This window comes from Tyto alba, unplaced genomic scaffold (genome assembly GCF_018691265.1).
Source record: "Tyto alba isolate M040663 unplaced genomic scaffold, T.alba_DEE_v4.0 Super-Scaffold_18, whole genome shotgun sequence".
NCBI lineage: Eukaryota > Metazoa > Chordata > Aves > Strigiformes > Tytonidae > Tyto > Tyto alba.
The window spans coordinates 25965664-25993014 of record NW_024881280.1 but is presented as its reverse complement, the minus strand read 5'-3'; the positions used below and the strand labels follow the sequence as shown (position 1 = coordinate 25993014).

The 27351-nt window shown below is 37.7% G+C and overlaps 1 protein-coding gene across 28 annotated transcripts in view; it reads right to left on the bottom strand.

The window, feature by feature from the left end:
* The window catches only part of NRXN3 (neurexin 3), a 1014891-nt gene that overhangs the window by 105389 nt on the left and 882151 nt on the right, over nt 1–27351 (bottom strand). For 12 of the 28 annotated variants that reach the window (XM_042790607.1, XM_042790621.1, XM_042790610.1 and 9 more), the window contains 3 exons: nt 14563–14652; nt 9574–9633; nt 7947–8254 (listed from right to left, as the gene is read on the bottom strand). In XM_042790607.1, the coding sequence (XP_042646541.1) occupies nt 7947–8254; nt 9574–9633; nt 14563–14652 (458 nt within the window). The remainder of the gene's footprint in view (nt 1–7946; nt 8255–9573; nt 9634–14562; nt 14653–27351) is intronic. The other 16 variants (XM_042790616.1, XM_042790629.1, XM_042790617.1 and 13 more) reach the window with 2 other exon arrangements.

Below are 27351 nucleotides of genomic sequence, written 5' to 3'. Positions count from 1 at the left end.
TCACTGACAACTCATCCTACAGATGAAAAAGAAACTTCTGTTTCTGCTAGTTAACACCATCATCATTCTACAGAAAACCCAAGGCATTAATTAGATGGTTTCAGAAAGTGGGTCTGTCACAACAGCATGGATGTGTTTCTGATTTCTGCACATTCATTCAAATACGAACTAGAAAAGGTACAAGGTACATTCCCACTTCTCAGCCAGTCTTGTAAAAAATCTAAACAAATAAAATGTAACTATATGCTCTGGAAGTATTTTGGAAATGTCTGTGGCTTCTAGGCATTTTCCTGAAGTATATAAATAGCAAGCAGATACGCTATAACAAAATGTGAGCCAATCCTCCAACTATATTTGAGCTATAACCATTGATTCTACTCCATTTATTTCTAAGCAGTTGTTTTTGCAGTATTGGATCTCTTCATCATATATCGTCACTGCATAACCATCCTAGAACAACACACTTGTCCTATTCTTTCATTTGGCTTGTAATCAAATGTATGGTCAACTATAGTAGCTTTAGTTCCTGAGTACTGTATTAATCAAATTTTGAAAATAATTTTCCACGTGACTTTCAAGAATCTTTTTTGGCAGGGCAAATGACATGTCTAAATACAGAAAGGGATACTATACCCTGAAAAAAAAGTACATACTGATGCTATTAAGGGTACTTTCCGAGAAATGTATGCCTGCCTGCCTGTCTGAAGAAGGTAAGTATCAATTTACTACAGCTGTTATTGCAGCTTCTTATCTTTTTATTAAAGACAAGGGCATGCTTTTTGGTCACCTAAAATCAAGCAAATATTTCAATAAATTCTTGATCAAGATAAAAAAGTTAATCAGAGAAAATCTTAAGAAGTGATAAAATTCTTAAAAAGTGCTAGACCAGCCCCCCCTTCACATGCTGGGCCAAATCTTCATTTCCAAAATACACAGTATAACAGAACTGGGTACATATGTCAAAAACACCAGCTGAGATTTTGCTGCAAGTCCCAAATGACTGCCAGCTTGAAAGCAATGTAAACTCAACCCTTGTAGAAATGAATCAGCTAACCTAGGCCTTCTGTAACCTATTAGACTGAAGAAATAAAAAGACAGTGAGGGGGCCCAGCAGAACACAGAGAGGAGTGGTTGAAGTGAATACTTGAAAACGCTACTGTATAAAAAATGGTTATCCAAAGAATGAGTGTAAACTTTATTTTGAGAAATCATACTATGTGTCAACTTGTGGCACTCAAATTTGCCACACACATGCAATCAAATACCTCCCCTAGAGTCATGAAAGAGTAGTGTCAATTTGGAGCTGACAGTGGTTACTAAATTAAATGTTCAAATATCACTGGTGATAATGTCAACAAATGACAGCATACACCAGCACATACATGAGCTGTTTTACAAATACAACATTCTTTATTACTGTAATTGTGTTTAGCAGAAATATTTCCATCATCAGTACTTGTCAGCACTTGGGAGCATAGGCTGGAAAAATAATATTACAGTAAAATCACATTCTCTTTTTGGATGGGTACTGAACTCCTCATTCACTATGGCAGTTCCAGAAGTGCAGCACATCTGTCTTCTGCAGAAAGTGAATGAAATTATGAAAATATAAGATTATGTTTTAGACTATATGAGCTTTATAGGCAATCTGAGTATCCTGAGCACTACATCAATAAATATAATTTAAACACACTACAACAATCCCCCACCTAATACTCAGTTAAAACTTGGAGAATATTTTTATCCCTTTCCAATACAGAACATTATTATATCATATACATGTTTCTGGCTAGGTAGCTACTACATTATATGCCAAAGATTCTGTATTTCAGTGTGCACTAAATCTATTTCTATACTACATACCAGTGAAGTATTTAGAGGTCATTTGGTATTATTGAATTGATCACTCTGTAACCTCCATGAACGATAGTTTGCATGAAAATTTTCTATCCCACATTTGGATTCTTGCTTCCAAATCCTGCTTTCTTTTTCTGCCCAAACCATGTTACCATTTCATCATTACAGAAGACATGTGACTGTGGATAACTGAATACCATTTTGTGAATTTCACTGCAGCAATGCAACTTTACCATCTCATTCAACAGGATTGTGGTGCAGAAGGAAGGATTCCACTCTGAAAGACGGTACAGGTCAGGAACTTTGGTCTTTTTAAGAAAAAATAGTTGTGGAAGAAGCAGAAAAAGAGGGATGAGAGCCAGACTGTGTAATTCTCAGTGGTACCAATGGGCCAGTGAAGTCAGTCTTTAAAGCAGAGACTCATCAAAAGCTCTTTTTTCATTAGAGCTTTGCAGTCTTAGGATGAAAATGTCACTAGTGACTTATAAGAAGCAAAAACTAAATTAAAGGCCAATTTCTTTCCCCCTCAAATTATTATCTATGAGTGTAAAAGAAAGTACCTAGGCAAGACCAAGGGTGAGACAATTTTATTTGTCTTAGCTGACAGTGAAAGTCTAATTAGACTGACAAATCTTCTGTGCTATTTTCCTTTGTGATATGCACTGTAAGAAAGGATTTAGCCTCGAGCTGCATGTTATGGAAAGACATTAATCAAGATTATTGGACCCTCAATAGAAAACACAGTTTAAGGCTAGAAAGCCTAATGGTTAAAAGAAAAGGTTGAGAACCTTATTCTGAACTATGCCAATGGTCTGGACTCTCCATATGGATAATGGGCAGATTCCTTCTTCTATTCTTTAGAGAGAACATTCTGCATATTATATATCATACACTGTCATTCTGTGGCTCTAAGATCATAGCTGAAAACATCCACAAGTAATTTATTCTCATCACCTCCATGCTACAGTTTGAACAGTTTGGCAAGTGTCATTATCCTCATCTCAAGAGGTTGAGGCATGCAGTGGATATGTAACAGAGCACACAGTTTCTGATTCCTTGTGAAGAACATAACCAGAAGTTCATCTGTCCTCCCAGAAGTGTTCTGATCTCTTTTTAACAGAAAAACTTTCTGTGATTTTGGTCTTGGAACCCCTGCCATCCATGTCATGGGGCAGACATATTAGGGTCCTGCCCTAGGTCAGTGGACCCTAGGGCCTCCAGAAGCTTATGTGGAGCAGTTCTCCTTAAGGACCCACATACCAGCTGGAATCAAATCTTGGATTCACTGAACCAAACATATTTTGAATGGAAGACTCGTGTATCACCATGTATGTCTTTTTAGACTAGCTTTACTTAGGAATTAACTTCAAAGATATCTTTACACAAGTCGCTCTGAAAACTGAATGACCCAGCTGTGAACTGGACAGAACGTGCCATATGAGAGCATATGGAGAGTCTCCTAAAAAGCTTTGATCAGTTACTCACTAAATAAATTCTGAGCATATAAGCAGCTGACATGGAAGAAGAAGCCAAGAGTATGAGTGTCGCTTTAACTTGCTTTCACAGAAGTCTCCCAAACCCAGAAATCCCTGAACTACTTCACTAATAATTGAAGCTGTGCTTTAAATCAGGAAACAGGGACACGTGGGATTCCAGGGCCTTTAACAATTGCTAATGAAGTAACCCTGTGAGAAATATGGCAGCCTTGCAAGAATACAATGTGGCATGGTACAGTGATTCTCATCTAATAGCAGCCTGCACAGCATGCTACTGTACCACACGCAAAAGCTAATGGCTTGTCTTTGAGGCCTTCGCAGGATAATGTGGCAAAGCAAAAGTCTCAGAGAAGATATTATTATCACAGGAAAGTCTGGTGTGTCAGGGCCCTGAGACCAACAGCAGGAATTTTGTACAATACATATCACTTCTGAACAGACCGTACTCAAATCCAGAAAAAAAACACTTTTGAGAAAGTGAAATCAGCGTTTCTACTCAGAGGCAGCAGAACACAAGCACCATTTGCAACTCACTGAAATGAACACGAATTTATACTCCTTTTTTTCCCTTATTTTCAGTTAACAGAAAAAGGTCAGCTCTTGTTACCTTCCTTCAAGGTCTCTCTGAAGGATATTTGAATAACAGAAATGTTCCTATCAGTATAACATACAGTCATACATCCCAAGTGTTTCTCACTCAGATCCTGTCTGTCCTCCACTGATCTGAGTTTCACTGTCTTGCAGAACTGTTATAAATTTTAAAAGAAAATGAAGTTACAGACATTTTAAATACTAATACCACTGCCATGAGATATTTCCAGTAATATTTTTCTCTCAATTCCCTTTGTCTTGGTTGTTTGACCAAGGCTATATCCCACATTTGGGATCTTCGCAAATTGAAAAGCATGTCATTGGTCTGTGCATATACGGTGTATGTTTAAAGCACTTCATTTTCCCAGCTGTTTTAGGCTAACTGTGCTCTAAAATACTCCTGGCAGTATTCAAACTACCTAACTGCAGGAGGTATCTTGGTGTATGTTACAAGCAGAAGAAATTTTTGCAGTTATCATGCTCTTCTATACTTCCTTAACAAGTGATGTGTAAATCTAAACCCTACTGAAATTCCCCTGGATTTTGTATCACTTTGGGATTACAGACTTGATATTCTGCACAAGCTTTATATGCATTTGTAAAAGGAGAATTTTTAGTTACTTACATATGAAAATGAGTAATACAAATAGCACAGATACTTCTAATGCAGGAAGAATAATAATTCTTTATCCTGATTCTTGCTATTCTGGATTAGATGCTTTACTTTTACTTGTATCATGCTTCGTATTTCTACAGTGGGCCACAATCCTTCTGAGCTAAGTATACACGTGCAGAATAAAAAGCATATTTCGAACCCAAGGAGTCTGCAACCTAAGCATAAAACAAGATAACACAGATGGATACAGAAAAATGGACAATAAAACAAAAAATGTGACAATATTGATCAGCTTGATAAACAGCTGCCTTAGACCATCATCAGCCTAACCTCTGACAACTTTTTGGCAAACATCATGATGAAAGGAGAGTTTTGATGGGATTGGAAAAATAACCTGCTGTTGCCTTGTGGTACCAGGAAGCAGAAAGATTCTTATGATTAAATCTAAGAAGTGAGCAAAAAAAAGATTGAATTGTGCTGATCAGAATGGGGAGAGAGGAGTCTAAACTGCAAATGGCCTTGAAAGTGAAGAAAACCTGTTTATTTCTGAGAAGAAAACAGAAGAGAAAGCTGGAGCAAGGTAATAACTAAGTGTATTTGTACTGCTCATAGCCTTAGGTAGCTATATTTTACATTCCCTGAAGAACAAACTTGTTCTATTAGATTTTTCTACCACTTAGATCTAAAATTGTAAACAGGCTTAACAATGGTGTTGTTGAACACAAGCAAGATAAAATAACCATTAGCAATCTCAAAACCACAGCTGGCAATACTGCCCAAACAGAAAAAGACAGTTTCTTCTCACTTTCACCACAAAAATAACGCAACTTAAGCTGACAGAATCAAATTCTATCAAGAGTAAAGAAGAAAGGCGAGCCATCTGTGCTGCGACAACAATAAAATGGCCTGATATTGAAATGTAGAAAGTTGTAATGGAGGTACATATTGACCTTTATCTTTCTTTCAGTGGCTAGCATGAAGTGTCAAAGAGTTATTGCTTTAATATCAGCTGAGATGAGGCCATTTGTTGTGGTGCATGTGGATCCAGGAAATCACTGCTCTAACCATGTTTTTAGAAGCACTTTGACACTTTATTAAATCTTCTTGATGCTCTTTCAGCACACAGGCTGAGTGACCTGCCATGTAAGCTAGGCAGGAAGCTTTCCAGAAGAGTTCCTCTTCAAGTAAGCCAGGGTCATTTCCAGTTTGACCCAGCCCACAAAGGTCCACTGCTACTCTCTGCTACAGTCCTATAGCTAAATACAGTTCTGCTGCCTTTATAAATTGCAGAAAATCTCTACTAAACTAACAAGAGCAGGATCAGGACCACAGACTTTATTCTTCTGGAGATGTAATCGTACAAAGATTTTCTCTAAAATTAGAGCTAGCCACTGAGGAGAAGGAACTGTAATTCTTTCAAAGTTTCGGACAACAGTAACCAGACCTGAGGTAATTTCCCCTCATTTAGCTGAGACTTTATAAGTCACCTATTGGGAGTTTGAGGCTGATAACTCAAATAATCCCAGTCCTGCTGACAACTGGATTTACAGAGTACCAAAGAGGGCAATGTTAAACCTTAGTTTGGAATTAATTACTTCAACAGTTGTAAATTCCACTGCAGTCAGAGGTACCTCACAGAATCACAGAATGATTGTGGTTAGAAGGGACCCCTGGAGTCATCTGGTCCAACCTCCGTGTTCAAGTAGAGTCACCTAGAGCTGGTTGCCCAGGACCGTGTGCAGATGGCTTTTGAGTATTTACAAGCATGGACACTCCACAACTTCTATGGGCAACATGTACCAGTGCTCAGCAACCCTCACAGTAAAAAAATGTTTCCTGATATTTACTGAGAAACTCCTGTATTTCAGTTTGTGTTCATTGCCTCTGGTCCTGTCACTGGGCACCACTGTCATCTTTATACACTCCCTTCAGTTATTTGTATGCATTGATAAGATCCCCCCAGAGCCTTCTCTTCTCCAGGCTGAATAGTTACAGCTCTCTCAGCCTTTTCTCATAGGAGAGATGTTCCAGTCCTTTAACCATCTAAGAGGCCCTTTTCTGGACTCTCTCCAGTAGCTCCGTCTCTGTTTTGTACTGAGGAGCCCAGAACTGGACACAATATTCCAGGTGTGGCCTGAACTCCTACACAATTAAGAGGATGATTTTTGTGTTTTCTTATCCTAAGTGTCCAGGACTAGATAAAAAATAAAGAGAATGGTCATATACAAACACAATCTGACTAGTACTTATGAAGCAGTTAGAAAGCAAGCATGCAACTTGTATGATTACAGATTTCAAAGTCCTTGATTTCATTAAGGTCTTGTGTCCCAAGCAGCAGAAATTGCTTCAGGGAAGCAGATGAATTAATTTATTTTTTTCTCCAACTAGACAACAATATACCTTTCTCTGAAGTTTTAATAAAGACACACTCTGATCAATAATCACTTGCCAGTGTCTCAGCCAGTGTATGCTGGTGTCAATGGAAGTATGTAGATTTCTACGGGATGAGGTTCTGACTTAAACAAAGATTGTAAAATACATTTGATCCTAGTTGATAACATGACAGTACACCACTGAAATAATTTTCAAAATCTGTTCCACTGCTCAGATTGGACTTATGTGATTCTTTTATTTGCACAGACCAGGAGAGACAATTTAACATGTTTATTTCTAATCAGTACCATATTCTGGCTGCCACACAAGTGATTCCAAAACCACTGAATTTTTAGGACTGAAAACACTACAGTGGCACAACTAAGCCAGAACATCTTAAATTCATTTTTTTGTAGGAATGATTTTTACCAAAGATGTTGGAGCCATTCTGTGTTGGATCATCTGCATTTTGCAAGAAATTGATCTTGATAGCATTCCTTTAAAATTTTCTACAGGAAGGCTATAAAAGGAAAATGAAAAATGGCTCTACCTGAAAGTAACACTCCATTGCTTTTCTCCCCATTATGAACTTCACTGTTACAGCAGTAGATACTGTCATAATAATAAATAACCATACACTTATCCCCCATTAAGCTTTGTAACTCTCTTAAGAATACACTTCCCCATATACAGAACTGCAGAAATATAGTTAAACTCATGTTCTTGTTCATATTGGGGTAATCCTACCTACCTAAATGGGGTTGCACTAGAAGAGGAGCAAAATCTGTCCCCGTTATCATGTACATGTGCCATAATAATTCATCCAGATATTTGTTCACCAACACAGGAAGACAACATTTTGTGATGATTTACCCTATACAACATTACTAAAATAAAGAGTTACATGGAGCATGATCCAGAGAACACGGCTCCCATGAACTTACAAGTGACCAGTGAAACAGAAGACTAATTAATTAAGAACTCAAGGAAATGCAGAAGACTAATTGACTCACCTGGATACTGGGTGGTGAACGATTTTTTCGGGTTGTAGTGGTGGCCATCGTAGTTGTGGTTTCCATGACTGTAGTGGACATTTCTGGTGGCACAGAGGTTGTGGGTGTTGTTCCCAAGATAGAAGGGACTTCCCCAACGAGTCGAACACTTCCATTGATTTTAATGTTGGGGTTGTTCTCTGCTGCCATGTTCAGCACTTTCAAGCCATTGTAATAGAGACCGGAGAGCTGGCCTTGGAAGAGACGCCCTCTGTCCTTCCCTCCTATGGCTATTTGCGCCTGGGTGTTGAAGATCGTTAACTGTCGTCCTAGTGAAGGGGGGTGAATAACATTATTGCCAGACATTTCCTTCACTTTGTATCTCACATTGAGTCCTGGCCAGAAATGACAGACAGCAAAGAAGTAGATTCATTCTTGGTAGTGTTTATGACTGTAGAAATACAGTATGGAAATGTACTGCCTAAAGCTCATTAGTAAGGAAGATTAGTCTGAAAGCAAGAACAGCTAAAACTGAACCTCATACTCCGGCATCCACTCACATATCAAAATTCTGGAGGAGCTGTGACTCAGTCAGAAATTCGAACTCACTCTTTTAGAGCTGGACCCATTTTAAACACAAATAAGTCTAATAAGAAATATGTGGCTATATTTCTACTACCAATTCTGATTGCAGTACCTATCAAGCTTTAGCCCATAAATAAACCTTTCATGTTAACTGGTCAAAGGATGGGTTTAACTCATAGAGCCACTTTTAATAATGCAAAGGTTTTAAAGGGTGGCTTGAGGACAGTAAAACATCAGAAAAAATGATGGTGATAGAAGGATTGTGTAGGAATCTCAAGCCAGGATCAGTTGTGATCTTCTACCTGTAAACTTTGTGTTGTGAAGGCTCACAAATCTAAAACCAAGAAACACAAAATGCAAACATTTGTGATGTCTCTGAAAGAGCAAAGTTTTTGAAATAGTGAGGATAACATAGTGCTTCAGATGATTAAGCCCCAGAATGCCTTACATGTGACTCCCCTCTTATAGACAGTGAAATTCAAATGTAGGCAGGTTAAGTGGTTTACTCAAGGTCACACCTTGAGTGTTGGAGTTGTCTAATATCATATGTAATGAAAAATGTATTTATTAAAAATAAATCTAGTAACCATTGCCAATTCACCTAGTTTTGCAGGACAGTTAAATCACATACAGCCTGGACTGTTCTATAAATACTGTTTATATCCCAGGCTGCACTAGGTTGACTTTGTTGAGAAATAACTTGCTTCGTGCAGTGCAAAGACAAAGCCTGTAATTTCACTGTTCCTCAGATTAGGGGCATGCCACCTGGAATCTGTTGAATTAACAAGACAACTAGACTGGGCAGAACCCAAAAGGGTTATTAGTGCAGCATCAAGTCAATCATCATTCAAATATATACTGTCTTCTTCCACTTTTAAGAAGTTTGCAACACATCTCCCCATCCTATTCCCACTCCCCAGTTAACACTCTCCACTTCCTCTCTCTACTCAACCCTGATGAGAGGAGCAAAACGCCATCATGTAGCAAAGCACAGTCTATAACCCATTGCTCATTCCTCCACAGCCAGTGGTTAGAGTAGATCAAAATATGAGGGGGAGCTCACCAATTTTGGTGGTCGTCGTGACGGGTCTCGAAGTCAAGTGGTGATGCGGTGTTGCATCATCTTATGGTGACAGGATGGACCATGGGAAAGAGAATGGGGACAAGAGAAGAAATGTATCTGAAAGGAGTTCCTGTCCCCAAAGGGCCCTAGCTAAGTAAGCAAAAGGGTATGGAGAGGTGTAACATATGGGCATGTGGAGGTGGGCTGCACATCCTCTGTGCTTCTCAACCACGGATTTAGAAACGAAAAACTAGGACTTCATCAGGGTGGAGTAACTGCATTGATGAAGAAATGAGAAATAAAAATGAAGGGTATCCTTCCCCTGGAAAGTGTTGAAACGCCTGATGCGAAATTCTGCATCTCAGGAGGTTTTAAACTTACCAGAGGCAATGTACGTCTATTAGAACATCAGCAAACATGCACTGAAGCCACACATCCTCAGCACGTTAAAACAAAGGCTTTCCTCTTGTCTATGAGGAAAATAGGATCCAATAAAAATATCTGTCAAAATATTCAGCCCTCTCAGACCAGTTCCTGTCTGAGCTAGAAGAAATGACATTGCACCCTGTAGAAGGCCAAACTCTTGTCATATACCATGTCCTCAGAGTTTCCTTTTCTTCTTTGTCCTGTCGTGCTTTGGATTTTTTAATGGATATGCTGTCAGTTCTTTACTACACTATTTTCCTTTCTCCTCATGTGTTCCTTCCCTCTAGCACTATATTTTTTTCTCTATTGTCCCTGCCCCTATGTACCCAGACATTTCACTTGCTACTGTTCCCTCCTTCCCATCTCACTCATGATAGAGTGCCAAAAGGCAGAAGTGAGATGACAGGGAGTTATTTCACTAATCTTGAGATGTTACCCCTGAAAATGGAGGGAAGGTACTGACCATTCAAAGCTTTCCATTTCCATTTCTGTTCCTTTCCTCCCCTGAATCAATACTGTATCTTTTTTCATCTTTTGCTAAAGGGAAAAGGAGTGGGTGATGATGAGGAATGAGAATATTTGCTGTTCCAGCTAGGGGAGCTCCCCAAACCAGGATAGAAAAGGGGTTCCCTCACTTTCACTGGAGGATTATGACTCTCCTCAGGATATAGCAGAGCTTTAGACATGTCTGTCATGTCTCTTGCTTTACTTACAAGAATGAGGAATTAGTAGAATATGGCTGAAAAAAAAAAAAAAAATGATCATGCCTCCACTTCTGGGCCTTCATCTACATCTTCCAATGCTGAAGAAAATGTATACTGAGGAGGTGGCCCCACTCCAGTAAAAAAGGAACTTTGACTGTGTGTTTTGGGATCTTCCTTGTTTGTTAAGTGGTCTTCCAGCCCAGGATTAATGCACTGCACCATACAGTTAGTGCTAGAGACAGCACTGGTACTAGAACTGTGTTTGCTAAAAGAACAATCACTTTAAGTCACCTACAAGCTGTCATTCCTCATTCTTCAATCTACAGTGGTGTACACACGCATGAACAAAGACAACAGGGAAAAGCATATGGAATGAGAGAAAACTGTTGAGAGAATATACACTTCATTCTGCCACCATAGGTCTCTCTTAATCATTCTTTTGATAATATGGTTCTGAAGCCATTACTTCCTCTAAGAAAAATTTATTTGGCCACTGAATTTTACTGAGGAACTGTTTACATTAGTAAATTCTAATAGGTGTGTAAGGGTTGCAGACTTACAGTCCTTTTCCACAAAGAACTCTTCCTGCTGCTATTTTATGTCATACTGGAGAAAAACTGTGAGCATTTTTTGAGTTTCTGAAGGTGTTTTATAAATATTCTGAATAGTTTAAGCTCTCATTTCTTTGTTTGCTCTCTCATTGACTTCTTCATTTGTAAAACTGAACACCAATTAAAAATATCACAGAGAAATCTTTAGTGAGGTGTAACTTTTCCATAGTACTAGAAGAGATATTGGGCCTGATTTTGCAAATCCTAATTCACACTAATAGTTCCTGCTTCAAAAGTACAGTCACTCACATCAATGAGACTTCACATGTAAGTAAGAAAGACTGGAAGAATTAAGGACTTCCAGGATCAGTCCTTTTGATGAGATGCTTCTGGGTCTTTATTAGCTCATCCAGTTGCAGAATAGGTAACGTCTGTGCCTTAGCAGACACCATGTATTCTGCTAAGGAAATTTGGTTTTATAATTACTTAGGTTGAATAATTCAGGACTAATACTTCCTTTTTTACTCACATACATAATCTCAGTGAAGTTAATACTGTTTAATGTTTTCCTTATTACTCATATAATTTGAGATTGTAAGCCTGGGCTTCTTTTAAAAATATTTTAAAACAACTTATAAAATTAAAAAAAAACAAACCAAAACAAAACCCAGAAATGATGCCACTTCAGAAAGATGTTGTGCTGTATTTATTTTCCAAGAATGAACTATTTCATTATTATGAATAATGTAACAGTGGTACCAAAGGAAGACCAAATCTATGGCATTCAAAAATGTCAATCAAAAAGTGTTTCATCTTAGCTCACTCAAGCCAAGAACTCATATGGGCAAGACAGCTATTCTATATGCTGTGTCTTTGATGAATCTATCCCTCCATCCATCAGTTCACCTTTTTCCATTTTGATAGCAAGCTACCCTTTCACTCCTCATCTTTATAAAGTACTCTGACAGAAGGTTTCCCTGTTACATTAAGTGTTGGATGGATGACCGGATGGATGAGCAGGTTGGTGAACAGCTAGGTAAATTATTCATTCTTATTATTTTTGAATTGGAGTGGTACCTAAGTTGCTGAAAGTGTGTATCTACTTTAGAACAAAGGAACAAAGCTATATTGTCTCAGGTGCTAAATTGCACAATGTCATTCCCTAACACAAAGTGTGAAGACTGAATTTCCTTTCACTTTAGTAGGAACATGTCTACCCTTATAGCCTAAAAACATCCAGTCCTTTGAGAGTGTCTGAATGCTCAAATATTGTCTCTTTTAGACTCTACTCCATGTGTGACTGTCTTTTTACAAAGCATCAATATCCACAAAAGGTAGACTTCAGTTCATAACTTCAGGATGGCTTACAAATGAAAGTGCCTTGGCATGCTTATAAGCTCAAATGTGGAGAAGCAGTGACATAAAATAAAAGATTTGTTGGAAAATCAAAAAGGAAAAAAACAAACCAAAACAAAAACGCAAAAGAAAACAAAGGTGGGTTTCTCAAGCATGTGAATTGCATCAAGGAATTAGACATGCATCTGTTTTAACAAAATTGAGGCAGTCATTGTCTTTAGTGTTAAAGGGACTTTAGCAACTCAAACTTACCAAAATTATCCTCTTTTTAGTGTTAAACTTTATTTATTTATTTTAGTTTGATCTTGTAAATTTACACGGTAACCCACTGAGACTCAATAAGCATTTTCTGTATACATTTATCTTAAAATTTACTTACAATTTAGCTGAACTAACTTCCATAAAACCCTGGTGGTCAAAAGAATATTTCTGTTTTAGATACACAAATATTTTTCTCTTACTTTTACAAATACTTTAGTTTCCTGTACAAACATTACACCATTCTAGACCATACCTGAACAGTGGGCAACACTGCCAGCTGTCACTGAAGTCAATGGGAATTGAGTGTGCACAACACTTTGCAGGATCAGACCCATGACATAAAAATATTTTTACTGTAGTAAGCCACATGCTTTGTGACCTTAATTCATAGTGGCTAAATCAATTAGTTTATTCAGATGAGGATAGAAGCTTGAAACAGAACATAAATTATGTTTTTCCAATTCTATAAAACTTTGGGTTTCCCTCTTGGAAAATTTGTTAACAAACATAGCCTAAGTCACTACAGAAAATGCAAGATCTGAGTTCAAAGGTCACCCCCTTTTATCAGCAGTACTTTCTTAAAAGGAAACAAGAGAAGATCATGTTCTGCTTTTTCTAGAATTCAAGGCAATGAGTTAGTTACGGTGAATTTTTTTTTTTTTTTTTTAAATACCACATTTAGTATAGAGGGAGAAGATCTTCTTGACTTCAACTCTACTGTATTTCCAACAGCTCAGTCCAAGCCCTGATGAAATCAGTAACAGTTATTCTGTTACCCTGAACAGGCTTTGGAATGAGCCCTACATGCAAGATCTTTTTTCCCCCTCCAAATTCCTGATAAAAAAACCAGTACTGTTCTGACACAAGTCCCATTTCACGGAGGTCACGGAGCATATGCAGAACTCTCACTCAAGCCAGCTGGATTTATGCATGTTAACAAGTCTTCTGCTGAACTGTGGCCATTTGTGCCAAGCAAACACACAGAATTAAGTAGCACTGCCCGAGATTAAGTTAGGGAAGAATTTGACCCATAACTTAGACAAATGTATCATTGGAGTGTTCAAACTGTATTCCAGACACAGCATAAAAGCAACAGAACAACCATCTTTCTCTGTCTCCCTCACTGTAGTTTAAATTAAAATGTTAAAAAATGTTTTCTTTACGACATTTTTTTTAAATCACTTAATTATCTTAATACAATTAGAAAACACATAGCCATAGTGGTTAATCAGACTAATGAGAAAAAAGAAACTTACAGGAAGTGGTTTAGCAAGTATATTTGATTTTTTTTTTTTAGGAAAACTTTGATAATAAAGATATAAATGTAGTTTTAAAACAAATCAAAATAGGAAAATCATGCAGTAGTTAAATTGCCATAATACATGTTGTTGCTATTTGCTCCTCTTTGTTTTCTTTTTTTAGAAAAAGTCTCCTGAATTTTTGCTTGTTTGTTTGCCATTACTATGATAGCAAGCTTAAAATTTCGTCCCTTTAACTGCATTTTAATAGCAATGTATTATAGCATGATTTATCAACATATGGCAGGTGGAAGCTGACACAAATTATAATGAAAATTAAAACAGTCATTTATGCAGCAGGCGATTATCATTTAAGAAACATTTATTTGCAGGCTTTAAAAATGAGGGTTTAGAATCAAATGAGTTTAAAATGAAAGTTTTAATGACTGTTACCTTTTTCCTGCAGCCACTCCTCTACGGGACGGTTATATTTGAAGGGGATTTTCTGTTTTACCATTTGGAACCGTTCACTATCAGTGTTGCCTTTAAAGTTTAAAAAACAGCTTAAAAACAATCTGAAAAGTCAATGAAATAGTTAAAACATCCTAGACTTTTTTTTTTATGACCTTATTTAGCTATAAATAAATAAGTGCGCATGTGTGTACATATATATATTTGAAAAGAGAGAGATTTATATCTTTAGTAAAGTGGAGAATAGTCATACATCCAATTTCCTGAGGTTCTGGAAGGTCGAAGAAGTTAAATCCTATGAAAAAGATATCTCAGATTTGCCTCAGAGTATTTGTTTATCCAAATTGGTTAGAAGATATGTATAATTTGTCTGGGAAATGAGCCCTTGCATGAACTCAGTTCCGTGAGTTAAAACATTTTGATCAGACTTTAGATCTGAGTGCACAAGGACATGGCACAATATGTCAGTCACACAAGCACACAGTTAGCAGTACTTTGATAAACCTTCTTGCAGTAGTGAAAGACATGTTAGGACTAGAAACCCAGTAAAAAGAAAGAAGGACATGATACGAAATTGATGTTGAAAGGATGAGATAGAAGTAGTTTTAAAAAATCCAAGAGTGGGAAGACAGATAGAAAAAAAAAAAGGAAGTAAAAATTAAAAAGAGGAAGAGCTGTTAATTAAGGATATGTGAAAGTTTGTGTCCTGTTACCAAAGACTTGGTCCTGTTGCCAGAAGAAAACAGAAGCTTAGAAACCAATTTAGATGAAAGCAGAAATAATTACCTATGATGTAAATTCTGGCAAGTGCAGTTCCATTGTTCCGTGTTGATGGATAATAGAATTATCCAGTAAAGTGTGTTTTGGAGGCAAACTCTGACCACTCACACAGTACAGAAAGGAATAGGATTCACAAAGTCTTTGTCCAAATTCCCTGGCTACTGAAAAATTGTACAGGTCAGATGGGTTGGACCAACCTCTATTAGAAAAGAGCAGCTCAGTTTGACAGTGTTAGGAGTGACAGTAAACAAGGGCCATCATTCTGCTTTTTCATCTTTTTCAGCTACAGTCACTTTCTGACTTCATGCACTACTTTTATAAAAACTATTCAGTCAGATAGTCATAAAAAGAGTGCATCTTTTACAAACTTCATTATAATATTGTAGAAAATTAGAGTAAACCCCCCAGCTTACTGAAGCAATGTTACCATAAATAGAAGTTCAGCAGTGCTCCAGTACATGTTTTGAATAAAAAACAGTCCAAGACCCAGCAACTCTTCTGCACAATTTGCAGTACTGCTTTTAAAATCCCACATATAAATAACCTAATGTGGCTTCATATTTATTTGACCTTCTGAAACAGATGCTGGAATATTTTTTCAGTGTAAAGATACACTAAAGAAAAAATTATATATGACTAACAGCTGGCAAGATGCTCCACCCAGTCAACAGCAGACACTGTCATAGTGCAAACAATATGTCTGGTAAATCTCATGTGTTTGATAATCCTTACTGCACAGCTGTTGCTTGGAAGTGCTGCTGGTCTGTATGAGCTTCCTGCTGACCACAGCTACCCTCTCCAATATCATCTTGTTACTGCTGATTTTCTGGAACAGAGGAGAGGCACTATATTGACAGACCAGATATAATCTCACAAGGATTCACATATAATAAAGCATGGACCTAATCTTAAGGGGTATTTGTAGAAATCATCACCTGTATCTCTTTAAGTCCAGCTGTAAGGAAAACAGCAATTTGGATTTGAGTTAATGTCTCCAAGTACAATGATGAACATGTAGGAGCCTTGCTGTTTGTTTAGGCCAACAGGTAAAACAAATCAAAAACACTTAAGAGGAGCTTTACTGGCTTGATTCCTTATCACCTTCCTGGAAAGTTGTCTACTTTTTTCCTTCCATGTAACAGATCCATTTTGGAAAACTGCTATTCCCCATTATAAAGATCTAACTAAGTATGAGCCGACCCATGCTGATGTACCAGTTTCCCTGTCCCACCTCAGATTCCTGCCATGTACAACTGGTTACTCAGATAAACTAGAAGAAAAAGATAAAATAGTGGAAACATTCTGTCAGTCATTTATCAAATAATATTAAACAATGTACTGTGGTGGCTTGTAGTCACTCATAGACATTAAGTTACCTTTAAGTACATTCCCTGCTCTCATAATTCATATAAGCACCAACAAAAAGTACCAATAGCCAGTTCTGTACTTCTATGAATACAGATTCATAAACATAAAATTTGAATCATGTTCACAGCAAGATCTAAGAAAAATTGATAAAGAGCAGCTGAGGTAACCTAAAAATCAAAAAAAAAGCCCACCTCAAGCTAAAGAGACAGAAATATTAACAAAACAATGATTTTTGATTTGTTTATTAATAATAAATTGATGACTCATGTAGGCTGGGGTCACACAGGTCAGTTGTTTTCCCAGTTTCTTAACTTAATGGATAGGTCCCTTTCCTGCAAGTTCTCCCATTCATTTTAGCCTAGGGGAAAGTTTACACTCGCAGGACAGGGAAGCAGACCTGCTGGTTTGGGGAGAACAGAAACAAAAGTCAAGCTCACTACAAAACCAAATTATTTTTTAAAAACAGTTAGCAAGGCATTCTGCTTATCCACTAGATCTTTTCTCAACACAGTAATCCACACTCTAATTCACTGAACCAGCTAAATCTCATAAACACAATCATAGAAATTCTGCAGCTCCTTTTTGGTCTGTTGCAGCGTGCCTATTTTTCTTTGTGTAAGAAAGGAGTACAAGGTCCTGAAAGACACTCAGGAGGTGTTTCAATGGGATTTAAAGACCTACATTTCTCTGTGAACTCCTAAATTTCTTTGTCAACCCAGACTTGAACACTTACAGAGAGTCTGCTACTAATCTATATTGCACATGATATAGAAATACAGTTTCAGTAGAAATGGAGGTTATTTTCCACTTTATAGAATATGTTCTGTGTAAGGACTTCCGGTCAGATGAGTGCATTGAAATCTTAATGTTGATGGGCAAGAACATTTTCTATATGGCTAAAGAAATTCTAAAACACAACTTTACTCGGAACAAAAAACTCCACTGGCTTCATTCGGTATGTACACAAGCAATCTTTTACTGGTAGCAATGAAAGCATTTTCAGAATAAAGAATGATCCCTATTTCATAGGAACACAAGTCAGCCAGTGGCTGACATGGATTGCTTCTTCCTCTGTGTGGAGGGCTTATTGTAGAAAGGAAAAAATGTAGTGGATTGAAATTTCTTGTAAGTAGGGCATCTGACAAGAACAGGCCAGCAAGACTAAGGTAAAAAGGAAGTGGGACAATGAAAGAAGACATGACAGGGAAAAATGGGTTTCTTATAATACAGTTTTAGACCTTCAAGAAAGCCAGAAATTACAACTATTTCCCACCACATCTTTAAAGATTGTTTTTTAAAAATCAGGTTTAATTTAATTTTATTATTATTATTAGGCAAATTCAGCAAGATTAAAATACATATAAAAATAATACCTTTAAAAGCTATGAAAAATTGAAGGACATTAGAAAATTCAAATAGGTTTAAATTGCAACATTAGTGCCTGATCTATTAATTTGGGGTTTTTAAAAATTTTATTTCAGACATTAATAAGAACGATTTTTAAAAGCAGTGCATGAGAATGTGTCCACTGATATATCCAATTACAACATTGAGTTAAAGAACAAGTTTTCCATAGTTAAGCACTTGGGATAGTCATTAAATATCAATAAAACCATAAAATTATTAAATCAATATTGACTCTGAGTTGTGCTTTAAAAAAATAAACACAGCATTTGGTATGAGAGTTCAAAAAGGAAATATGGTTTGCAACACGAAGTAACTTAAGTTTAACATGAAGTAAGCTCATCGGACCACTGACACCTGAGCCGTAATATGATTAAGGGGGGATTCTTGTCCATCTTTGTACACAGAAATTTTCAGAAACAATCCTTTTGTGACCTCAATGCAATGTCTTTCTAGAGATGAATGATAAACATGTTGAACAATCCCTTCATGCAACTAATCTAGATCTCCCCTTTTTTCTCTTTGAGTCCAGCTCTGATTCACAGCTGTACTTCAGAAAAGATTACACAGGATAAAGAGAGCCATTTAAATTTATTTTAGAAAATACGCTTAATCCCACAGTTCTTTTGCATTCAGAATCAACATGGGTCTCAAAGGTCTGCAGGATATAATTGGTTATAGTAAAGTTGTGTTGATTAGTTTTGCTACTTGTGATTTACTAAATATTTTTCCTCGAATAGGTTTTAGCTGCTTGAATTATACGAGTACCAATAGGAACTGTTCATTTAAAATAACCTTCCTCATTTTTCCTTCATCTGCATAATAAATTCCTGTATATCAATATGACTCATGATCTGCTTCACGACTTAACTTCCTCTAAAGAACTGTAGCTCTGAAATGTATTCCTTCATCTAATTTTTCTTCTTTCTCATGAAAAATTCTAAAGCACAGCCAAATCCAGCTCTGTGAAGACTGGGATAAAACAAGTCTCTTATTCCATTTAGTACTCATATGTACAATTAACAAATCCTGCTGCATCTCCTAAATATCACATACACCTCAGTTTTCCAACAAACCGATAAGCATCTAGGCTTTTATCACCTTAGGGATTTTAATGGCAACATTTTGAAATCTTCTGGATCCCTGAATCTTGTTTAAACTGAATATTCAAAATATTTCAAATACTACAGACATTCCTGAGGACTAAATATTTTGGAGAAGAATCTGGCAGAAAAGCTCTATTTTTTTTGCCTGTCCCTCCTTTCCCCAAGAAAATCTGGTATCTCAATCATAAAAATCTGAACCTGCTGGTTAAATATGATAGTTGCCAGTCTTCTGGATCCCTCTTTATCCATGCTCCATGGACTACCCTGCTGCCATGGACTACACAGATGAATAGATCAGATTCACTTCTAGCTTTAGCTCTTGATAATCTTTAATTTAGATCAAACTAAAATGGGAAAAAAATCTAAAGAATTTTCTTGTGGTAATCACTATAAGCAGTTCCCACAGGAAATGTTTTTGATACACTGCAACAGTCCAGGAGGAGACAGTTTAAATTTGCTCATGGGCAAAGCAGTATTTTCTTCCAAAACCCTTCAATGCTGGATGATGTTTTGCTTTTCTGCTCATGGTTCCTTTAAGAAAACAAACAATCTTTATTGCATTAAGCTTATTTCTGAACTGAAGTGGATTCTTAAGCCAAAGAAAGTAAAAGAGCAATTGAAGCTGTGAAAAATGTTGCTTCTTGGCCTAGATACCAATCATGATGATTTACTGCCTCTTTGGTGTGAAAGAGAAAAGCTGAAAGGTTCCAGCAAATTGCACTGGGCAGAAAGTAAATACTTGTTTCCAGGTGGAATATTAATGCAAGCTGATGCATTGTCAAGTCTGTGAAGATGCTAAAAAGAATACCATAAGAAAACATTAATCTGTCCTAAATTAATGCCAAAGGCATTATAAAGAGATGCTACAGTAGCAACATTTTCTTCATTGCTTATAAGCCTCTAAAAAGAATGAGACATTTTATCTAATGAGCAGTTATTAAATGAAAGGCAATAATGTGATATTAATGATTTAAGAAAACATTTTGATATCAGTGCTTAAGGTTTAAACTGATCCCACCTCTCTTTCACTTATTGTAGATGGAATCTTAGTCGGAGAAGGGCTAGTAAGCAGTTAGTGTTTGGTAGCTCAGTTCACCCAGTGGGCTTTAATGCCAGCTGCCTTTGAGTTTTTATGGATGCCCATAATCTCACTAAGATTTACGTACTCTTAATTGACATCAGTATGGGAGAGAGGCATGGTAGCCTGCTACAGCCTGCCAAGTTTACCTTCGAGGGCTAAATCCTCTACTGACTCAGTTCAATTCAGCCTCAAAACTTTTCTAGAGCTGATGCTGTGTGCCCTGGAAAAGAAGACTCACATGTATAATGGAGAAGCTACATTTTCCCCTAATATCTAATAAAGGGCACAAAAGTTTCAGAAGTGTGTTTGTGATTGGTACAGACTGAACCTTTTTAACCACTTCTGTTTTCAGACAGAAAACTTACAGTATACTCAATTGTCCCATTTTCACATTCCCTAAGTACATAATTTATTTTAAGTACTATGAAGTACAACCATAATTTGTTCACAATTTGTATTCATCTAGGAAACTGAGATAAGCCGATTAGTAAAGTTCATATTTAGGACTAGAACCTTCTTCTTCCATAAATCAGAAAGGAATAACAACATTACAATGAGTTTTAGCATCAGGACTGTTTATATATAGCTGATTATTTTTGTTGCATTACTGTAAGACCATACTGTGGTTTGTGTTATATAACATAAGTAATGCTTGCATTAAAATCAAAACATGTAAAAAATCTCTACTTACAGCAGCTTTTATAAAACACTTGAAAAAAGTCCAAACCTGAAACCACAGTCATCACTTATACAGAAATGAACAGGATGGCCATACAACTAAACAAAATAGTTATAAGGCAAGTGATCTGGAATCTTTCTAACTACCACAAACTGTCCTGCTACAAATTGTTGCAAAGCTTCAGTTTTGCTTTGTGTAACAAAGGATGGAAGATTAATTAAAATTTGGGATTTTATTTCATTTGAGGGGACTGAAGAATAGCCAAGTCTTGACATTGTTTATCTTTGCTTCAGCTCTTGGATATTATGTTTTTCCCTCTGCCTTCACTGTTCAATAAAGTCGTACCTTTTGCAACTGAATTCTCATTTTATTTCTTGTCCTCATTTTCCCTTTAGTCCTGGATGCCCTTGACTTTATCTTCAATTCCCTCTGATTACTTTGTTTGCTGGGAGCCACACCTTTTCTTCCGTTCATCTCACTGTGGACCAGAGTTAAAAGCTGACCTTCACACTGCAACTCTCCTCAGATCACTGCCCTCATGACAAAAGAGAACAAGGTCTTGGTAACATAAGCACTAAAAATAGGAGAGAAAATTATCAAGCAAGACTACAACAGCAAAAGTTACTCAGGCAACTGAAGTTGTTTCTAAGTTTCTACTGACTCAACCAAAAGCTTTATGCTGCTGCCACTCTATTTTATCTTATCTTTTGTAGCCTAAAAATCATATGGTCCTAATTCAAAGCAAAGCAGCATTCAGGCCAAAATAATTGGGAAATTCAGAGGCAAACTAGGAGATTACAGTTTAAATGTCTGTTCAGAAGGTGCAGCTAACACGGGCCACTGTGACATTACTAAGACTAAGAAAGACTTTTACTAAGAGAAATCATCTAATTCACCCCTCTGCCCCAGGACAAGATCGATAACATTTCAACCTCCCTTAGATTGGTCTTTCAATCGTGTCTTGGATGACTGAGAAAATGAATGCCTTGCCCCTGATGATCTAACACAGAAGCACAATAGGAGCAAAACAAAAAGAAAACTCAGACTAGCAAAGATGGAAGGTTAATCAAACTTTTTCAAGCATGTAGAAATAATAATTAAAAAAAAAAAAAGTCTTGTGAAAAATATGATTCAGGTCTTATTTTGTATCAGCAGATTATACTGAATCATTTGAGCCGTATAGAAGCTGAGGCCACGGGCATGAGATAAAACCACTCTGCTTTAGTTCTCTTTTGATTTATGTTGGAAAAGTGAACTAGTGTACAGTATAGAGAAAGCAGTTACCAGTTCAGCCTTTTTACAGAATGAAACAATTTGGGTGTCTACATTACCAGATCTTTGAGATGTTTTATAAGGAATGTATAAATTACTGATTTTTCACTGACCAGGTCCAAATTAAGCCCCATATCAGGCAGCCAAAGCTAAAGTGACTATTAAAGAACAACTGAAACTACATATTGATCTTTCCATTTTAAACAACAACAAATTTCATTTTGCAGGAAGAGATATGAAACAGAGATCAGAATAAAATCCACTGCTATTGTTCCCACATCCCACTTCTTTGATTCCATTGGGAAAGGTCAGGATCTGATTTATACAGCCCAGTGGGAACAAACAGCAATAACCAAATGCCAAAAGCACTTTATTTGTATTGACATTTTAAATCCTATTAACTTCCATGTATCTAGGGGTTGCTTATCTGTTTTGTGGATTATGCAAAGTCAGGGCAAAGAAACACTGGATCTAGTTTACGTGTGTTGGGTTAGTCATTGGAGCTACATGGGTGCAGCCATTTTACTTCCAGGATCAACCCGAGACTGAAAACAGAACAACTGCCTTTGCATGGTGCAACATCTGAGCTAAGAAAACTTATGGCCTTACACCTGCCTCATGAAGAGTCAGTGGCTCACTATTATACCCCTGAGAACAAGAGCACTCAGCTTAGGTCTGACACAGCCAGCATGGAGGTGGGGCTAGAAAAAGCACTGATTCATTCAGAACCACATGGGGCTCAGTGAACCGTGCTCCCCGCTCAAAAAGGGCTCTTTCTTAAGTTTATCAGGCATTACACCAAAACCAAGACTCCTTGTTGGAAGGTGCCGTTAGGCACTCTGGTGTCTGTACGGGAATCGGCTCAGTTCCAGCAGGACTTGCAGTCTCTGCCTTGGTGCTGGCAGTGATGGGGCTGGGTTGGCTCCACCAGAAACCATCAGATGTTTCTGAATCTCACTTCCCTGTGCACATACTATCAGGGAGATAATATGGGGAGCTGAATATACAACAAATAGAGAAAGCACATACAGTCCTTTCTCATGAATACAGTGCTGAGTACAGGGAGGCTGCTCAGTCAGTAACATTAATGAGAGTAATGATTATAAAAGCATTTAGTCAAGTACCACCAGCAACAACTGGAAAGGTAATTAGTTACAAATAACAGAAAGGTGAAAACCCTATGGAAGGGGGGAAGTTCTCTAGAGTGAGTGCCAGGAAAGAACCAAAAGCAAGTGAGAAACTGATGAAAGACATATATTAAGAAGCATTTCCTATTAAGATTACATATTAGACAGTGCTACAGTCTCCTCAGGGAAATTCTTGAATTATTTAAAATTTTACTTGATAAGTTGTGGGGGATATCAGTTGATTACAGAATGCAGTAAATGAGACCAAACAGGCCTTTCCCATCTTTAATTGCTACAAATCAGTGATCTTTGCCTCCTCTTGAAATCAATTCCTCTGTTTGCATCAGCTTAGAAAAAGGAAAAGAGAATTCTAGGACCTTGTAGTGACCCAGTAAGCCTTCTCAAAGACAGGTGCCATTCACAAAGCCAAGCCATGAACTAGAGGCATAGGAAACATCCACACAGTGCAAAAATCGTTACTGAATAACACAGTGTCAGAAGTAAGGTAGACCCATGAGAAAAGGAATGTGTAGTTTCTGTAGATATATTTTTCCTACTCTAATCTTTTAAATCAATTTATTTCTTGAAAGTGACCCAAGTTTTGGAATTGCTATGTAAATATTAAGTAGTGAAGGGGTAAAACACCACTCAGTCTGCACATGACATACTGTTATGCAGAGTGGATCTCACTGGCTGAATCTGTGGGGCTTAAGAAAAAAAAAAAAAAAGATTTTGCAAGTCTAACACTGGAGTTTTCAGTCTCCAGGGTTCTCCAGGTACTCAGTAAATAGCAAAGATGTAAGTTCACTGACCCAGAAAGGTTTTCATACTCAGTGAATTGCAGCATATTTTCTGTTTAAGTCCCTAAAGATAATGTAAACTGGGGCTTTATCCCTACTCTTCTTATTGGAAAACTGAGCCACAGAGTGGTAAAAGCATTGCCCAAGACCACAGGGAATGGTATTTAGAAAGCCAAAGATGGGATTCAGGAACTTCTGGCTCCCAGTTCCATCACTGGCCCCTTTCATTTCTGACCATCCTTCCACAGTCGCTGTGCTTCTGTCCACAGCACTGGATTTCAATAAATTCGTGCTTTCCAGTGCCTTTTGGTGAGCAGGGAGAAGGCTGATGCAGATGCGTGAACCCCTTCTGTCACTGCACGTCAGCTGCGTCAACCTGGGATTACAGCTGGCACTGTTCTTTCTGTGGGCAATAAAATCAGAAAAGCACAAAGGTGTTGTTCAAGCCTCTTCTCCCTCAGGCCAGATATTTGTTTATCACTTGTGCATGTGTGTGCATGTGTGCATGTGTGTGTATGAGAGAGACAGGGACAAAAGGAAAGCCAGAGAGGGAGAGACGAAAGAGAATATATTTTAAAAACTGTTTGACCAGGAAAACTGAAACAGAACTAACCCAGGAGAGAAATGTAACTATATTAATGTCTGTGAGTTCACCACACTGTGCTATCTAGCAGGATTCTTACCTTCCAGCAATCTTATTTAGCTTGATCCTCCATCAGAAATATTTCTCCATCTTTCTCTGCACTACATGATACATCTACATTTTATGTATCAACAGATGACTGAACAAATAGTAATTCATCTTACCCCAGCAAAGGAGAAATTTGTCAGAAATCTTTGGTGATACTGCTTATGCTTGGTGCCTGGACATTCATACAATCGTGGACCAGTGGACACAAAAAGATGAGAACAGCTCATAATAGCTGAGCATTCAAACATTTAGGATAAGCAAGCTTATATGAGCAGCTGTGTACTTTATCCTGGAATTGTTAGCAAGACCAAGTTATCAGGATATACCTATATCTCTTTGTATGTAACTACTATTAATGGAAAATAGCATCTTGATGATTTTGGCAAGAAGCTTGCTGGTTGTCAAAGGGAAAAAAAAATAGCTTGGTTCCCTATGTGAACACAATACACCTGTTTTGCACCACAGTATCTCAGGGACAGGGACTCAAAGTCCTGTAGTGAGTACAAGAGCATAATGCAAATATTTAGGGAAATCCCTCAGTCCAGGGTTCTTTGATACAAGAAGGGTAAGAACAACCAGGTAGAAAGATGCATCAGTGCCCTATGGATATTATATCTTGGCTTATTTTAAGTCATTATCCTGGTTTCCACTGGGATAGAGTTAATTTTAATTCTTATTAGCTAGAATAGCGCTGTGTTTTGGATTCAGTATAGGATTTGGTATGATAAGAATGCTGATAACACACCAATGTTCTCAGTTGTTGTTAAGAGATCGAGGATTCTCCAACTCCCCTTGTCCTGCCCATGTGCAGGTGTCCAAGAACCTGGGAGGGAGAACGGCCAGAGCACTGGACCGAAATTAACCAATGAAATATTCTATATCATGTAACAGCATGCTCAATATATAAAGAAGGGTTGACTGAGAAGGAGGGGGTTCTCTCTCTCTTCTGGGATTGCAATTGTGGGATCTTGTTATTTCAGGATCACTAGCTGGGAATGGGCTGGGTATCAGTCAGCTGGTTGTGATGGTCTGACAGAATCACAGTTAATCTCTCAAATATCCACTACAGAACTTTGGTAAAGGAAACGGTCTTTATGGAAACACCGGGGATGTGATGGGAAGATGCGGTAAGAAGAGAGGGTCCCACAGAGGTGGGACCACATTTTTCTGAGGTTGGACTTCCCTATCTTGAGCAAACCCATAACGAACCAACAGAGAAGCTGTTTCCATGACGCATGAGCTGAGATGGTCAGACACTGGACATACCTGCAGGGAGGGGGGAAGTAACTCCCCAGGGACCCCCAAGTCCACTGACCCACTTCCAGAAGACTCTGAAGGTACAAACTATGCATGCACCAAAGTCAAGAGAACTCCAGAAACAGACTGTTCATGATGCTTAATTAGCGTAATGAGTCCAAGTACCCTCCCGGAGGAGGGACAAGGCGTTATAAAAGGGTGTGAAGTGAAGCCCTGAGCAGCAGCACTGCTCCAGAACTGAACCTTTAGGCTAGTTGGACCACAATGGAACCAAGACTGGTGAAATCTTTCCTTTTTGTTTCTCTCCCTTACTCTTTTGACCTCTTTTCCTCTTTCTCTCTCCTTTTCTCTCCCATTCTCTATCCCTATACCCCTGCACATAAAGCAAGGCTTGTCTACTTTGCAGCTTGTTGGTGAACATTGTAAGATTTGCGGTTTGTTGGTATAAGTTGTGGAGTTTACTGCTTGTGGCAGGGGTTGCAAGGCTTACTGACAAAGTTTCAAGCCAATATCTGTTGTGAACAAATAAAAGTCAATGTTTTTAATTGAAGAATCACCTTAATCCTGACGTGGGAATCAGCGAATCTGACATGCTGTCCTGAGAAATTGGGATGTGACATGGGTGGTGAGCAATCGCATCGTACATTACCGATTTGTACTTTCTATTATTGTTATTGTTTTATTTTATTTCAATTATTAAACTGTTTTTATCTCAACCTATGACTCTCCCCTCACCTCTCCAATTCCCTCCCCAGTTGCCTGGGGTAGAGCAAGCCTAGGATTGGAGAATCGTAAAGCTCATTTCTTCATGAGTTATACTACATGCTATACTACCACTGTCAAAGGTTAACATGACTTTTCATAAGCACTCACTCTGTGTTGCAAGAATTTCTCTTACAAAGAATCCTAGTCCATAGGATTAAGCTAAGAGGAAAGAACTGAGATTCACGAATCATGATCGTCAATGGAAAAAGAATCAGAGAAATGGAAAAAAAAAATACAGATGCCACTAAACTGTTTAGCTTTTGCTTTGTCTTGGTTTAACTTTGGCTGAGTAATGTGCTCATAATACAGCAGAATAACTTCTATCAAATTCCAGTTGGAGAGGGTATGAGAGTATTTCCAAATGATCATGTCTCCCTGAATAAATTAATGAGAGAAAAAAGAAAGCATTTGCTTTCCAACAGAGTAATACAAGTGTAATGA